The 12,372-nt window shown below is 45.2% G+C and overlaps 1 protein-coding gene across 2 annotated transcripts in view; it reads right to left on the bottom strand.

Annotated features, from left to right (window-relative positions):
- The window catches only part of IFT43 (intraflagellar transport 43), a 72,980-nt gene extending 65,029 nt beyond the window's left edge, over positions 1 to 7,951 (bottom strand). The window contains exons 1-2 of one of the 2 annotated variants that reach the window (XM_016208698.2): positions 6,876 to 7,951; positions 5,636 to 5,725 (exon numbers count right to left, since the gene is read on the bottom strand). In XM_016208698.2, coding sequence (XP_016064184.2) covers positions 5,636 to 5,725; positions 6,876 to 6,878 — 93 coding nt within the window. In that variant the 5' untranslated portion in view covers positions 6,879 to 7,951. The other variant, XM_016208699.2, reaches the window with a different exon arrangement.
- Between the last annotated feature and the right edge of the window lie 4,421 nt (positions 7,952 to 12,372).

Below are 12,372 nucleotides of genomic sequence, written 5' to 3' on the forward strand. Positions count from 1 at the left end.
AGCCATAAACTTTCTTAGTACTTGTCATTTCTTAAGAGATTCCTGCTCTAGCCAGATTGGCCCAGTGGTCAGAGTGCTGGCCCTTGAACTGAAGGGTCTTGGGTTCGATTCCGGTCAAGGATACATACCTTGGTTGCAGGCTCAACCCTTGGCCCCAGCTGGGGTGTGTGTGGGAGGCAACCAATCGATGTGTCTCTCTCACATCGATGTTTCTCTTTGTCTCTCCTCCTCCTTTCCACTCTCTCTGAAAAACAATGGAAAAAATATCCTCAGGTGAGGATTAAAAAAAGAGACTCCTGTATGCTGGATACTATGCTAAGCACTTTGCATGCATTACCTAATTTCATCTTCAGGACAATCCTAAAGAAATAGGCACAATTCTACATCGTTCTGGTTAATCAGTACAATCAAATAGTTAAGGTCTTTGAAATTTATAGAGTGACTAAGCAAATACAGACCTTCCCCTTCTCTGAGAGGTGGAGGACTGAGCCACACACAACCTGCAAGCAAAAAGCCTCCAAGTGGTTAGAGATAACGTAAAGAGAGTGACATAGGCAATTCAATCAGATTTCCTGGAACTTCAGGGCATACAATTTTTCACTGAACTCTACACAAATTTAAATTACAAAACTGGAGAGGAATGTGGAATTATTTATTTTTGCTACTAAAAAATAATTCTTCCCATAAAGCCCTGGCCGATGTGGCTCAGTTGGTTGGGTGTGGTCCCATACACCAAAGGGTTGCCAGTTCAGTTCTCCATCAGGACACATGCTTCACTTTCACATTGAAGTTTCTCTTTCTAAAACTCAATTTTAAAAATCTTTAAAAAATAAAAACTTTTGCATAAATTCAATATTTTTTTAAATTAACATGTCAGTGCAAACTGCCTACCCAATAGCCATTCTCCTCTTTCTAACCAAAAAACCCCCAATGTCATGGGTGTGGCCACATGCTCAGTTGAATACTCCCCTGCAACGTGAGGTGGCTGTAAGACCCAGTTCCGACTAATGAAATGTAACTAGAAGCCTACTTGGTGAGGTCTCTGGCTGCAGCTTTCTTAGGAAGAAGGGAGGCACACACTTAGCAGGCATGCACTGTGACCTCTTCAACTATCCTTTCTCTTCCTACCTAGAGTGCAGTTCTAATCCCTGGGGAACAACCAGCCATTTTGAAACCATGAGAAGAAGCCACAGGCTACAGATGGCAGAGCTGGAAGGGGCATGGGTAATGCAGGACATTTTCCAGTGGCTGCACCAGCCCTGCTCTGCCCTCCTCTGGGTTTCTTGCTGTGAGGAAAATCATGCCTGTTTGATTCAAGTACATACTGGGGTTGAATCTCTGATGGATATAGCCAAATTCAACACTAACAGACACATAAAAATACCTGAAAATTAATCCATCCTAAAAGAGCAGGGGTTTGAAACTCAAATGGAAATAGAAACCAGGCAGATCAGATGTGAGTAAATCTGACCAGGTGTATTAAAGTGGCAAAAGGGAGAGCAGGCAGTGTGTAAGCGAGCACTGTTATCAGGTCCGGCCAGCTCCAGCCACCGCCACCATGACCCAGCATTCCCCCATGCCAAAACTTCTGATTTTAAAGAGAAGCCCCAAATCTAGGTTTTTCACATGAAGTTTCCTAATTTATAAATGATAACCACCAAGTAAAAAAAAAAATTTAACTCTGCCCAGATCAAACAAAACATGGCTATAGGCTTAACTCAGCCTAAAAACCACCAGTTTTCAACCTCAGTAGAGAGGGTTAAGGCAAGCTAAAAAGAACACCCAAGTCTAGAGAACCAATTGTTAGCAATATATTGGGCACATACGTGTCAGACTGTGTTAAGGGCTTTACACCTATTACCTCATTTTTTCTCTCTAGCCACCCTTATGGAGTGTGTAATATTAATATCCCAGTTTTACCAATGAAAAAACTGAGGCTTAAAGAGGTTAAATACCTTGCTCAGTCAGAGTCATAGAACTAATGTGTGGCAAAGCCAGGCCTGTATGACCCACCTCTATGACCACAAGACCTGTGCTGTTATCCACTCATGTCAGGAATGTCCACTGCACCCAGAAACCACAAAAACTGCTTCAGATCCCTACTAGTCAACCTATGGACAAATGAAGAGCAGCACTGAAGAGCCTTCCAAACCAGCTCTAAGAGACCAAGCCCGGCTGGGCGTGGCTCAGCGACTGAGCATCGACCTAGGACCCAGGCAATCGGGGTTCGAGTCCTGGTCAGGGCACATGCCCGGGTTGTGGGCTGCAGCCGATCAATGACTCTCTCATCATTGATGTTTCTCTCTCTCTCTCCCTCTCCCTTCCTCTCTCTGAAATCAATAAAGATATATTAAAAAAAAAAAAAAGAGGCCCAAGCCTACACCTTCCTCTTTGCTGCCTTTGACTAGAAACAGCAGAGCGCTGTCCAAATACCTTTATTCGCTAGTTTATGGCATGAATGAATGTCTGTGCCGTGCCTTTCAGTTATTAAAGCACTCTTAAATGCATATTCCACTTAATCCCCACGCCAACCTAGCAGTATTGCTACCATCATTTGACAGATAATAAAATGGAGGATTAGAGAGATTAGTAGACTAGTTCAAGACACAGGCAATTGATTAATGGAGCTGTCACAAGCCCTGGTCTTCTGATGCCAAGACCTGTGTTCTCTCTTTTCCAGTAGACCACTTCTCTGCCTCCTTCACCAATGCTCCCAATTCTGCCATCTCGCTTAAAAATAATTTGTTTGAATTAATTTCCTATTTAACTCTAAAGTAACTCTAGTATGTCTGACAACTCCCAGGTACCATACTTACATTTTCATGAATAGCTTCATCCTAGAATATAGTCAGCGAGAGGACAAAAATAAATATATCAAGTAATACACTGGGAATGTAAATGGGCACACACACAAGTCTTGGGATCTAATTTTAGAAAGAAACAGCCAAAAAGTCCCACACAGCACAGTGAGCATCTGGTTCAGGGGGGAGGCTGCCCGCACTGCTTTAAACCTCAATTAACCCAGGGAGAGAAGGAATCCTGGAATTCTGACTGGCATTTTGCTGTCAGAAGTACCAATTAGATAAAGAGGAGAATGACTTTTCATCATGTTCTCCCAGAAAAATGCTAATGCCCACAGTAAAAGGGGAAATGTCTCTGAGGAAATAAGTAAATATTCTAAAAGGGCTGAAACCCTAAAAGGTTCATCACAGTCTGTGACTTTGGAGTTAAGTGCTTACAGAACTGACTCTTGCATGGAAGCCAAGGAGAAGGGGATGGGTAGATGGCAGTGCTTTCTGATCCCAGCCTAGGAATTGATTTGGTACGGGGGCCACATAGGCCATCAGGTCATTCCAGGACATCCTGACCTATCACATGCTCACTCACCTAACCACTATAGGCTATAACTTCCTTCACAATTAAGAAGACTTGTAGTTAGTCTTCCTAACTGACAATAATCACAAGAATGTAAGTTCTGTTATGGCAGGGAATTTTGTCTCTTTCGTTCACTGAAATATGTCAACCCCTAAAATGGTGCCTGCACATAGTAAGCTTCAATAAATATTTGTTGAATTAAATAAGTGATCTGGTATTGGGATGCATGTCCCTAGAACCACAGTCTAAAGTGACCAGAGGCTGCCCAGCCGGGCGTGGCTCAGTGGCTGAGCATTGACCTAGAATCCAGGAGATCACAATTTGACTCCGTCAGGGCACATGCCCGGGTGGCGGGCTCAATCCCCAGTCGGAGGCGTGCAGCAGGCAGCCGATCAGTGATGACTCTCTCATCACTGATGTTTCTCTCTCTCTCTACCCTTCTCCCTTCCTCTCTCTGAAATCAATAAAGATAATATTAAAAAATAAATAAATAAAATAAAGTGGCCAGAATAGATTTCTGTTAACCCAGTCATCTGCTTGCCCATTTTCTCTTTAAAGACACACACTACTGCAGTTCAAACTTCTTGAGATCCAGGGCTGGGGCTGGTGTGTCTTCTTTCACAGTCTCCCTCCATTATACTACCATTCCCCATAATTGTGCCTCCAATATTCCACTATCTGCCAACCTTTCCTTTCACCCTGGAACACTCTATACATCACACACTATGCACTTCATCTTCCTCATTCTTTGCAGTGTCAAATGCACGCCTGCTCTGTGCCGGGCACTGTGACAAAGATGTACAATGGTAAGACACAGCCCCTGTCTTCCAGAAGCTCAGATCTCATGAAGGAGCCAGACATGTAAACTGTTAGGATACAATCTAATAAGCACTATAATAGAGGTGCTATGGCCAAAGTCACATACTGTCAATCTTCAGGCCTGATCTAGGCCATACAGCAATTCAATTTTTATAATTAATTGCTAACCTATAAAAATGTGCTGCTTTCACATAAAATTTTAGGCAGCCAACATCTGCAAAGTCAGAGGATCTGGTAATACTGGGCCTGTATTCCCCATAGCATCAGTCAGCTCTGGCTATGTAGTGGTTACCCCTTTAGAAGGGACATGTGGCCTCCAGTTCCCACAATCACACTCTCCCTACTGTCTTCAGGCAATGAGGCTAAAAGTGAGCTGCCAGCTTTTCTGTATGGGCATGGTTGGTATCGTAGAGAAATGATTCTCTGTACCCACATTTCTACAATAAATGAGAAAATGAAAGTAAATTGAAAGGGCCACATGGAGCACTTGAAGAAATGATGGAAAACTTATTTTGTATAGAAATGAAGAATATTCCTATACATGTGACACGTAAGTAAAGTGTGTCTGTGTCTTGTGCCCAGCATGCTGTGCTCATGTACCTTCCTGGCCCAACAGGCTTCTTAGTGACATCTCCTCATCTATTCTAAACCTACTTTGGGCCCATGAGCTAGACAATTGATAAGCTAGGTTTCCTGTCGTCTGAGAACTCACCGTTTAGTGGCGCCAACAGACACACAAAACAAAAATTAGCAATATAATGTGAGATGTTCTATAATTGGTACTATGGGAACTGAGAGGAAGGAGCCCCACATCAGCCTGGAGAAGAGCTGACAGAGGGGATTACCCTGAAGCTGACTCTTGAAAAGGGAAAAGTTTTTTCAAACAGACAGAGGAAGGTAAAACTACTGAAAATAGTATGCTGGCATTAAAAGTATTGCTCATCAGGATTACCCACCCTCCACGAAGAAGATGGATAAATTCCCATAATTCTAGGCCACTCAGAGGAAAAGTTTCCAGGAAAGTAAGGCCAGTACTAATCCCCTTCCTGCCTGAAAACTGTAGAAAGTACAGGTCCCCCACTGAAAGCCAACGTCCAGCTGTATAATCTAACTTGATGTCACCAGCATGCCTCACTGGACTTCATTCAGCAGAAATAAAAACCTGGATTTCAACTGAACTTTGAAACTTCCCAGTCCCTTGCTTCGGCTAACTTAAGGAAGTACTTCACTGAGAATATAAAGCAATGCACAGAAACTACTCTGGCATCAAAGATAAAAGGTTTCTTTTTCATTACTAACTAACAGGACAAATGACGAGGAAGGCAATTCCCAAATAAAGATAGAAGAGCTGACATTAAAGAGAAGAAATATGGAATATCAAATCTTGGCTCACTAAGTAATTACTAACTTTTAGCATTTCTTCAGATTTTTTAATACCCACCTCTCCAAGCAGACTTGAAGAATTCTTGTCACTGAGGTGATTCTCGGCTGGAGCGGACTCCTGTTGAGCTCGACGACCCATCTTGGCCTCCTATAGGGAGAAATGAGGGGCACTGCTGCCGAACATCTTTGAGCCACTATGAGGACAAGAACTGTGGGAAGGTAAGCAAGAACTGGGTTTATGACTACATAGTAGAGAATGGGATTTGAGTAATTTGAATATATCCTTAGAAAATGCTCCAACTCTAAAAGCAACTGAGGTCAGTTCTATTTGGTAGAAGACTATAGGAAATTCACGGGTTAATGATCATAAGGTTTTCATTTAACTGCCATAGATCATTTCTACCCAAAGAAATAAAACTAGAAATTACTCTAGAATAGGCAGAGACCTCATGCCAGAGTTAAAGGAAGTGTGGTAAAGGCTCGCATGTTCCTATGCAGGATTTTAGGAAGACCTAATTTCAAAACTGCAGCTTGATGTGCAAACAGTTATTACAAAAAAAGTTTTGGGGAAAGAATTCCTAAATTCCATGGTAACTGCCACTAGAGAATTACAGGTAGCATTTGCTTTAACGTGTACACTAACTGGATTTCCATTTACAACATGAAAGAAAATATCTTACAAAAATTTTGAGGCATCAGCTTTGGAAATCAGAACACTTCAAATTCTGAGTCATCAAATGAACCATTTGCAGGTTTTTCCCAAAGTCCTGCTGGGCTGGAGGCTCTGTATCTCCAATGCTTCACAGCACATAAATCTTTATTTAGGCAGACCAATGGGTATTAAAATACTTACCTACTCATTTGTTGGCTTTTAAAAAACACACAGCATTAATATAAACACTTTTAGACCTCATTTAATATAGTTTCATTTGATTCTCAGAATAACTGGGACTGAGACTGATAGCATTTTACAAATGAGGAAACTGAGGCCGAGGAAGGCAATTAAGTGGCAGACATAAATCTAAGAGCAAAATCTTCTTGTCTTCAAATCCTGAGTTCTTTCCACTATACCATGCTGGAATTTCAGTTTTAAGATGTCCTAAGAACTAAGTTCACCAATAAACTGAGAGGTTTTACATGGAGCTGCATAAAAACCCTTATGGAGTGTTTACATTTCAAATTTTAATCATTTAGGTTTTGGGGATAATAGAAACAATCTTTCTGATAATAAGCAGCTCTTTTTTTCCCCAAGGCAGACAATTCCATTCCTTCATCTGTGGTTACCCTTTTCCACTTACCATAGCACTGGATATATAAATATGGCACACTACATGCAGTGGTTGTGCTAAAACAAAAATTCAATGATCCTGTCTCTAAATGCTGTTTATAGATGGTTTCTCTAATAATTAAGTACTTTAAAGTTTTAAAACTTTTTGAAGACCCTGTATAAGTCTACAGGTATGACTGGTAGAAAAACGATTTCGCTACTTGATTTTATATATTTTAAATGTATAGTCTGTTTATTGTCCATCTTGTCCCACTGGAATATAAGCCCTGTGAGGACAGGGACTTTGCTTTATTCACTGCTCTATCTCCAGCACCTAGGAAAATGCTTGATACAAGTAGGCGCTCAATAAATATTTGTTGAAAGGATGAATGAACAACTACATTCATATGCCCAGGTACTAAGAAAGTTCACATATCAAAAAGGCCTGGTGACCTAATACTCTCCTTGGTCAGTCAGCTTCAACCAGCTTCAGCCTAGACCAGTTTGCTCCTATCCTTCAGCTCTCCCTCGGAGAGATGTTCCTATCCAGTACCTTGGAGAACATGAGATGCTAATGGGGTATTACAACACACACACACCCCACCCCACCCCAGCATAGAGATTCCACAGCATGAACTAAAGATCTGCTCTGTGGTTCAATCGTTTAGTAAATATGATCTGCACAATTTTAAAGGTAAAAAAGCTTGAAGGGGGTGTGATGAGAGTTAAAACAAAGTAAAACAAAAATCACTGAACTTGAGTCTTGAATCTAGCTTGGTTTATTGCTGGCTCTATAATCACAGCTGCATGTAACTTAGCATATGCCAGGCACTGTGTTAAATGCTTTTCCATGCATTATGCTATTTCGTCTTCATTGCAACTCCTTAAAGTAGATACCAACATCATTCTGGAGACAAGGAAACCGAGGTTCCGAGAGGTTAACCCTTTTTAAAACCCTTGCAACAGCTTTATACTCCATCTGACCTCTGGGCCTGGCCACTCCACGTTATAAATCTGGGTCCTGATCTCCTTAACTATAAAACTGAGCTAAAGCCCACCTCCCCGTGGGCGCTACGGGCAGAAAAAGACCCTGGCCGCCGTCCTGCCTGCCTGCCTGCGGTTTTTACGGGAACTCGAGGCGTGGAAAGTCCGACGCGAAAGCTCTAATACGGGTGCAAGCGCGACCCGGCGGGGCCCCTCCAGCCACCCTCCGAAGCGTCCTTTCTCGGGGAGTTCGCACTTGGGGCTCCGGAAAGCAAAGAAAAACGGGGACATTTTCCACTGGCCCCAGAGGCCGGCGGGAGCGGGATCCCTTTTCCACTTTTTGAGGATTTTAAAGAAAGCAAAGCCCAGGAGGAGCCCACCGCGGCCCGGGGGCGGGGCGGACGAAGCCGCCGCCTCCTCTCGGGCCCGCCCGCGGCGCGGCTCGCGCAGAGCCGGTCCGGCCGCCAGGCACAGGCCGCGCCGAGGCGCCTCGGGAGCCGGCGGCGGGGTCGCTCCTCCCCACCCCCCAAATTCTGGCCCCGGCTCCTCCCGCCCCCGCGTCGGTCCTCACGGAGGTGGCCGGGCCGCGGCGCCGCTCCTCGCCCAGGTCCAGCACCTCCTCCATCTCAGCGGCCGCCTGACGTCACTTCCTGGAAACCGAGCGGCCCCGAGGCGTCCCTGACGATGGCTCCGCCCTTCCGCCCTGCGGCCCCAATATTTAAAGGGTCACGGCATGATTCCTCGGCTCTCTGTGCCACCCTCCAGCTCAGATGTTTCCTAAACCTGCCTTGCTTGACTTCCGGAAGAAACGTCCAGGTATTACATCCCGCTAAGGCCTGTGGGACAGTGAAAAAACATTTGTCCTTTTTTAAAATACATTAAGTTATGGAGTGCAAAGCATCAATGCTAATAGTAGTAACTCTTCTGATCCCTCCCATTGTATACAGCTCTTTGCAATGCACAGAGGACCTTCGCAGTTATTAGCTCATGTGAAAGGCTCATGTAACAACCTTGTGTGGGAAGCAAGATAAGTTGCATTATCTCTACTGGACAGATGAGGAAACAGGCTACAAGGGGGTCAGGTGTTAATAAATGGTTTACAACGGAAAATGCAATATACATCATCTTTGTCTTCAAAAAGTTTACAGAGAGGCTGAACCAACACATCAAAAATCTTAGTAATAACTTGCAAAAGTCAAATAATCCTTCCAACCACCCATGAAGTAAGCAGCAGCAATATTCAGCGATTCAACAATTGAAGACACAGGTGCAATGAGATGGCTTGAAGAAAGTCATTTTTCTTCAGCACATATTATTGGGTGCCAGCCATTCTCCTAGGCCAGTGGAGGAAGATAGCCCCCAAATTCCCAGCGTGGGGGAGGAAGAAGCTTTCCTTTACCCTTCTGAGTTCTTTCAGCTGGCCTAATAATCAAATCGACATGAGACAGAATAACAAGAGAAATAACCAAATTTAATTACAGAAGTATGGGAACCCCATGTACTTGAGAGAGTCAGAGAGCCCACATACATGGGAAGTTCAGAAACAAAAAGGGAGAAGAAGGTACATGTGACATTCTGAGCTAAGGATGAAGTAAGGCATCTTGGGGCTTCAGAGGGGACAAACATCATTGGAGGAATAGAAGAGCTGATGTTTAGTAATTAGAGGTTTGCCCTGCCCTATAGGTAGACAATGGTATAGATAAACAGTGATATATATATATCTTGATATATATACATATATATATAGCTATATATATATATATTTAAATTCCAGAATTTAAATTAGAGGCCTTACTCATAATAAAAGTTATCACCAGAGTTATCCTGCGGTGTCTCCATTGTCTTCAGTTCAAAATAATTCACATGTTAAAGTGGCATATCTTGGGGAGGCCTGTTCTGAACCCCTTCACCCGCCTAGTGGGGCAAGCGAGTTTAGTTTTCATTGACTCTCCATACAAGATCCCCAAGTCAACACCACTGGCTCTGTCCCTGGCACTGGTCATCTGGGATGCCCAGATGATGGGCTCGTGGCCCTGAAAGTGAGCAATGTCTCCAGTATCACACTGGGGCTAAGTAAGGCCTAGATGGCCACTTCTTAAAAGCAAGGACTTGGAAGTGTGACTTACAACCCTAAACAAGGTTCCAAGCACTTCTTTAAAAAATTCAGTAAATTATTCAGTTCAATCATTCATCCACACGTTTACTGGGTAGGGCTGTGACAGTGACAGCATTGCCTGGGTGTCAGAAGAGTTGAGGTCTCATCCTAGCTCGGCTGATAACTCCCTCTGTAGCCAGGCAGAGCCTCTCTGGACTTAGGTTTTTCCCTTGTAATTACTCTTAGAGATCATCCCTTAAATCTTTTACTTCCTCTGATTCTCAGTGAGAATACCCTACTAGATTTTAATCTGAGGAAACATGCATTGCCAATAATCCAAAACAGATGAAATACAGGCTCCAATGAATCCCTTGTCCCTTTTTCCTTGGCACCAGAAGAGGAAGAAGGAATTAACCTTTGGATTTTTTTCATTTCTTGTGAGCTCATAGCCATATCACCACCACCTTGTAACTAGTTTCCAAACCTTCACTCCCTCTTCTTCCCCAACTTCCTAAAAGCAGAAGTTGACCACCTCTCACTCTGGGTAGAAAGAAGCCCTAGAGTAGTGGTTTCCAAACCTTGCTGGGCACCTGACTCACCTGTGAGGTTTGTTAAAAGAACATATAACAGGGCCCCATCCCTAGAGACTGAGTTAATACAGGGGGGGTCCAGATACAACTTTAATAATTTTCCTGCCTATTTTGCAAGCATTTGCTTAAGGGCCTCAGAAAGGCCTTCTCTAATTTTAAATTGCAACATCTATTTTAAATTCCAACATTCCCCCAACTGGGCACTCCCTATCCCCCTTCCCTGTTTTATTTTCTACCATTTATTGCCTTCCCCACTATCCCACCTCCATCTCTGGAATGTAAGCTCCATGAGGGCAAGGGTTTCGTTAGTTTCTTTATGTTCACTGCTGTATCCACAGAGCCTATAACAACAGTGCCTGGTATATAGTGAACATCAAAAATATTTTTCAAAGGCTGGCTGAATTTCAGAGGCAGTATAGCACAGTTGTCGTCATAGATTGGCAGTAGACTCCTCAGTCTAAATGTCAGTGGTGATGCAAACAGGCTATATGACCTTAGGCAAGTTATTTTTAAGCTTTCTACACCCAGGTCTCCTCATTTGTTATGCAAATGACAATGATGCCTACACAAACCAGAGCGCCTGTGGTTAAATATCACCTCCACCACGCTTAAGCAGTGTGGCCTTTTAAATCGCTCTGTGCCTCAGTTTCCTCAACCGTAAACTGATGAACCGCTGTCTGGGGGGCTGCAGTGAACACCCCCTTTTGTTTAGTAGCCTAGGAGCCAGGAGCAGGAACCAGACCTGGCTGGCAGGGTCCTGGAAGACTGGGGGTGAGATGGAGTGGGTGGCAGGGGGCAACACTGATTCCTAAGGAAGTGATTCTATTCAAGGGCCAGTCCTAGGTGGATTCTCTCCTGGGAAAATACCTAGAAGCTTAGGTGGAGAAGAGCAAGGCAAGCGGAGAGAAAAATTCCCCTCACCCATCTGGGAAATGGGCTCCTGCCAACTGCTGACTGCGCGCTCGCTGGCGCAGATCCCCGCGGAACCCCGCGGGCCGGGGAGGGAGCCGCGCACATCTGGAGGACATTTCTGCGAGCGCGGCTGCAGAGCGGGGCTCGGGGCGGGAGAGGTGCACTTGTACGCACGTCGGACGGAGGGGGAGGCCGGCCCCAAGGGCCCCGGGCTGGTTCGCCTCCGCCCCTCTCGGAGCCCCTTCTCTCCAGCCCCCGGCCCCGGCCCCAGCCCTCCAGCCTGCGCGGCTGGGACGCGCAGAGCCTCGGTCACTGGCGCCCTCGCCTCGCCAGAGGGCACCCTCGGTCTGCCGGAAAACGCCACCATTTTCAGTGCCCCTGGAGCATCTCCAAGCTCCCGCGAGCCGCCCGACTCCAATCTTGTCAATGAAGAATCGGGGCCAGAATGGCCCTGGAGCTGAACCCGACTCCAAGCCCGTTCCAACCCCGGGCGTCACCCTTCACCGAGGGTGGCACGGCCGCCGCTGCCCGGGCCCCGCGCGCTCCAGACCGTGCCCAGGGTCCCGCCTGGCCCGGGGGCAGCCCGGGACGCGGGGCCGGGGAGGGAGCGAGAGACCAGCCCAGGAAGGACGGACTGACAGCTGGAGAGGGAGAAGGAGTTGGGGGAGAGGAGGGAGGGGATTCGCCGGAGTAACTTTCCAGAAAAAACAGTCAACGTGTAGCAGGAGTGACTCCAAGAGGAGGAAAAAAAAAAAGAAAAAAAAAAGTTCAGTTACCACGTCGAACGAGAGGACTCGCAAAGTATTTTTCAAATGGGCTCGGCTTTTCCTGTGCCTGTTTTAAACATTAAAATCGTGCAGCAAAAAAAAAAAAGAAAAAAAAAAAAAAGGGCTGCGTGCGCTGGTCCCTCCCTCCCCCACCCCGGACCGGAGACGTCATCGGAGGGA

Source organism: Miniopterus natalensis, chromosome 1, assembly GCF_054644295.1.
Source record: "Miniopterus natalensis isolate mMinNat1 chromosome 1, mMinNat1.hap1, whole genome shotgun sequence".
NCBI lineage: Eukaryota > Metazoa > Chordata > Mammalia > Chiroptera > Miniopteridae > Miniopterus > Miniopterus natalensis.